The sequence below is a fragment of the Penaeus vannamei genome, chromosome 31 (genome assembly GCF_042767895.1).
Source record: "Penaeus vannamei isolate JL-2024 chromosome 31, ASM4276789v1, whole genome shotgun sequence".
Lineage (NCBI taxonomy): Eukaryota > Metazoa > Arthropoda > Malacostraca > Decapoda > Penaeidae > Penaeus > Penaeus vannamei.
Genome location: NC_091579.1, coordinates 6,626,288 through 6,631,287, shown reverse-complemented (window position 1 = coordinate 6,631,287; position 5,000 = coordinate 6,626,288). Strand labels below are relative to the sequence as shown.

Below are 5,000 nucleotides of genomic sequence, written 5' to 3'. Positions count from 1 at the left end.
CAAGGAGCGGCAGTACGAAGTTGAGAAGCATTTGGGCAGCAATTCCGACATGGGTAACAAAAGCGAGCCTGGATTTCCATACTGATGCCATGGATATAGCATTAATCAGCATAACGGTGCCACAGATTACCCCAAGATAAAAGGGCCTTTCAAATGTTAAAACTTTCCACTAGGGAAGCTACTTTTCCTCCTAGAGCCTTTAGGCTATAGCCCCCCGCCTTCGGTACTCTCTTGTTTCACAGTAAACTCTGAAGCACACGGGATCCGTCTCTGTTTTTGTGTATCCTACTTGTAAAATCCGAGATTATCCAGGTATTTAAGTCTTTGCAAGTGTGACAAATGAGGACAAAATTTACCCTTGTACTGGTTTTATCCAATCGCAGGATACCACCACCACCACAACGCCTTCTCCGCCGCCCCCAAGCACCGTCTGCCACAGGGAGGGCTTCAATACAGACCCAAAAGACTGCACTGCCTTCTATAGCTGTCATCAGGTGAGCTTACACCAACGTATTGCTGAAACTGATATCACGTTTTACAAGAAAAAGAGAGGATTGTTAATATCGTTTAGCGATTTTTTCACGAGGAAACGTGGAAATCTTTTGTGTGTGTGTGTGTGTGTGTGTGTGTGTGTGTGTGTGTGTGTGTGTGTGTGTGTATGTATATGTATATGTATATATGTATATGTATGTATATGTATGTATATGTATATATATATATATATATATATATATATATATATATATATATATATATATATATATATATAAAATCGTACTTGTCCATTACCAGATAATTGCCAATCCGCAGGTGGGTGACCATTGGCAAGTGTATCACTTCCAGTGTGCGCCTGGAACTGTATTTGTCGAGGACCTGCAGACCTGCGACTTCGCTCAAGACCACCAAGACCTGTGCGTTAATAACAGTTATAGTTATCACCATCAAAATCCAAACTCGATCGACTATGACTACGAAGTCGATCAAACCCGACTCAACAAAGTACCCAAAGCAAAGAAAACCGATTTCCTCGAAAAGATGAAACGCTTTGAAAAAAAACTAAAGGAGATTTCTGAGGCAGCCTTTCTGGACACCACTCAGGCATCAGTCAAGACGAGAACTGTCGAAATTCCGGCCAAAGACGACGCGAGCATGAGGAGTCAGCACCGGCAGGCAAAGAAGCTGAGAATGATGAAGAAAAAGTCAAACAAGAACGGGCCGGAGGGGCTCTATTAGGAGGGCAGATAACTGAAGGAAGTTGAACTTGTTTTCAAGAAAGTATTTGAGATTTTTTATGTCCTCTGTTGTAAATTGTACAACAGATTAATAGATAATGAAAGTATACTCTGTTATTGAGTGTAATTGTATTTTTTAAATATTCCTGCTTGCCAAAATTGTAGACAGAAAATACTACCTACCCCAAAGAGAAAAGGAGACTGATTCAGTGCAATACTCACCAATGCTGAGGATATAAAAGCAATCCAACGCACATATCCACTGCAATGTCCACTCAATGGCTCTTCATCTGGGTTGGCAAGCCCCTGTTCGAGAACGTTATCAGTTTCTAGGGGAGGCGCGAATCCGAAGGGAAAAGCATGACTGTAATTATCAACGAAAGTGCGAGTTGATACTGAAGATCATGAAAAAAATACAAAAATATGCCTTCACTAACTCAAGTTTCTTATTATCTACGTAAACTTATGTAGTGACCTCCTTATCTCTTGAAACCTATGGGAGTGGGGGGTAGGGGTTGCGTCGTGCTGGAGTTCCATTCTATTCGTTCATGAAGTTAATTCTCTCTCAGTGTCACTCAGTCCTTGGTCACTTTTTCTCAGTTGGGAATTCTCAAGTATATTTTACCTCCGTCGGCAGACATAGCTTAATGGGGCGCTTTTAAATTTGGGAGGAAATATTATCTGTAGATGCAAAGGGGGATTGGAGGCACGGAACAATTCCTAGGTGAGACATGGTAGTAAAAGCGCTGACAACCACTGCTTTAACTATCCAATGTAGCGGACCGGAAGCATTGTCTTGTGAAGCACCAGCGTAGCACCAGTTGCCTATTATTTGTTTACATTCTCAGTAATAGTGAGCATTCGCAGCAATTTTCGCCTTACAGGAAATAGGGAAAAGATGTTGAGACATTCGTAATACTAATAACTAAGAAACAAAAGGATAATGAACACGAAATAGATACTGTAAAAACTAATCCAATCGAATTATTTTTTGTATATATTCATCAATTTTTCAAATTATCTATTTATTATATATTTTTTATTCGCTACGGACCGGCGCATACTGGTCCCAAGTGCCTATTTTGTGGCCACTTGTGATCTGTGATTGTAAAACATACATCTGTGCTTCCATCGCCATATATGATTCCATGAAACAGTATATGTTTACTTAACATAGGATATAACAAACCTTAGTTTCATCAGGGGAAAATATTCATAAATTCATACATCTTGATATACATTGTTAATCAGGGTACAGTAATCTACACTATCAATAATGATTTTCAAAGTTACATAACAACAAAATAATTATTGAAGTACAATACATGAAATAGCTGCTATTTCAGAGTGAATGTATCATAATCAAATTTCTTACATTATAACATGGACATCCTATTGACACTGACAGTGAAGGAAGTATACAGCATATCGCAACAGTAATAATGCGAGAATGAAAATCCAAACTTAATAGATAACATGAAATCATTGCCCTCTTTCTCCTCAGATCGCAAAACTCTCATCTATCTTCATGTTACCTTGATTCTCTCCACTCTAGATTATGGATACCATATCTACTCTGCCTCAACCTCTCTTCTTTGAGTTCCACACATTCTCTTGTCCTGTCCACGCTTTAATACAGCACGTACCCCTGCTCTTCCACACCTATCCTCCCTTCACCGACCTCCCAACATGTCCTTACAGAATCCCACTGCTTCTGCCTTGAAAACCTGTTCTCCTTCCTCAGATACATAAATATCCTTCACTTGATCTAATTCCTTAACCTAAACCACCATAACCTTTTCCCCCATCTTCAACCTTTCAACACTACTCTAGATAGTTGACACATAGCAACTATCACCTGACATCCCCCTTTACTATGCCTTCCTATAGTGCTATATGACCTTAGATGTCTAGCACATTTATTTTAACCATTAACCATTTCTCATCATCATCCTCATGCTCATCGTCTTGATCTGAACGAGCGCTTGTCTGACCGTATTCAATATGTGGCTCATCTAGTAGCGACCTAATATCTGGGGATGATAAATATATGCTTAGGGATCTTGGCTTCTGGTATGCAACTACCATCGGGTCGGGATGTTGCAAGTAAGCAATGAATAAGATCCATGTTAACTCGAGTCTTTGTCTATGCCTTCTATGCATAATGCCTCAATAATATACGACCCATGCATAAGTATCTTATGTACTGAAACCGGCATGTAATACCAATTATGTAGGTCTACATACTGTTTTGTAATTTCTTCAGCATATGCTTCGTATGCTTTGGCGTTGATGTCGTAGCCTGAGTAAAGAGGAAAGGAAAACAGGAAAACGCCTGATTAGCTCTTCATCTGCATCAGTTATTTCTGAACATCCATTAGACAAGAAAAGAATCTTCGTGCTGCATTCCGACTGTTTGTGTTCCCACTACCTTGGGGTGGAAAGAATAATCATCAAAGTTCTCGTTTAAATGCGGACTGAATGCGCTGGATTTACTCTCCTTTCCTTTAAAGATACGTGACAATAATAACACTAAAATCTTTAAAAGTTCAGGAGCACTCAACTCCTTGGTGGCGGCTACCAGATTTAAAGGAGTTACCCCTCCCGATCAATCTTATTAGCCTCAAAATCGCTACACATGGTGGCAAGGGGGGGGGGGGGATCTCTCCCTCTGCAATCAGATTAGCCACACCGTGTGCCCCCCTCCCCCCCCCCCCCCCCCAGTGGTCATTGACTCGTCGTAATGGCTCCCTGTGCATGTAATCTGGCGGCCCCCCCCAGATTTATTGCTGATACCCCCTGTACCACCCCCTACCTGGAAATTCTCTGGACACGCCCTGTTAATGAGAATAATGAATTGATTCTAAGAACAAGTAAATATATTCTATCGGTCGCCCAAACCCGTTTTCTATTAAGTTAGCACTCCTACATTTCAGTCTCATGAGTATTTCTATTTCTAAATATATGCCATTTTCAAATTATTTTAGTTCTTGGAACTGCAAGTCCATTTTCATAATTTACCAATTTTTAAAAACTTTTTCGCTCCATTTGAATAAAATATCTAACAACTTAAATTCCTTAGGTGCACGCATCATTTGCTTTAATCCAAGCAAAAATCCTTTTCATGAACAGTGCTAAAACAGAAATAGTTAAAATTTCTATTATTACAAAAAGGCGAGAGGAAAGAGCGTGCAGGACTGCTGGAAACAAAATGGGGGCATCATGTAAGGCAGTTTGGGAACCACTGATTCTAATCCAACCATAACCAAAAAAAAAAAAAAAAAAAAAAAAAAAACACACACACACACACACAGAAAAATCAATAAAAAGCCCAGTGGTGGTTAACGTGTGCCGGCGGTCCAGCAAGTCCTCAAAGTCCTCAATATTCCGCCTACTCGCACACAGGCGCAGCATTTTGATGAAGTCGCGATGGCAGCTTGGGTACCTGATCCACCTTATTCTGGGGGACACCGCTTCGCAGGCTTTTTGAGCTTGATATCTATATCTGTATCTATATATACCAGAATTAACTTGTATAGGTTACTGATACGGATTTTGGAATTGTGCAAAAGAATACTGATTAATCCACGAGCCAGCCAACAGGGACGGCCGTCGAGGAAGGCGAACTGACGCGGCCAGCCTTCGCTCAGAGGGCCCCTCTTGGACAGCTTCCGGGTGGGGCTGATTGGTTGTGTAAAATGCTGTGGGTGCCTCCTACGTAGGACTGGTGGATGGAATGATAGTTGTCACACGGATTGACTCTTTATT

At 40.7% G+C, this 5,000-nt stretch overlaps 2 protein-coding genes across 3 annotated transcripts in view; one reads left to right on the top strand and one right to left on the bottom strand.

Annotated features, from left to right (window-relative positions):
• Positions 1–1,354, top strand: part of LOC113822241 (chitotriosidase-1) — a 9,168-nt gene extending 7,814 nt beyond the window's left edge. Inside the window, 2 exon segments of the mRNA XM_027374780.2 lie at positions 384–494; positions 811–1,354. Of these exon segments, the coding sequence (XP_027230581.2) occupies positions 384–494; positions 811–1,233 (534 nt within the window). The 3' untranslated portion in view covers positions 1,234–1,354.
• An 839-nt stretch (positions 1,355–2,193) lies between these two features.
• LOC113818355 (uncharacterized protein C3orf38 homolog) overlaps positions 2,194–5,000 on the bottom strand; it is a gene marked incomplete in the record, with an annotated part of 49,078 nt that continues 46,271 nt past the window's right edge. The window contains 1 exon segment of one of the 2 annotated variants that reach the window (XM_070143726.1): positions 2,194–5,000. This exon segment is cut by the window's right edge and continues 1,971 nt beyond it. 2 annotated transcript variants of the gene reach the window in all.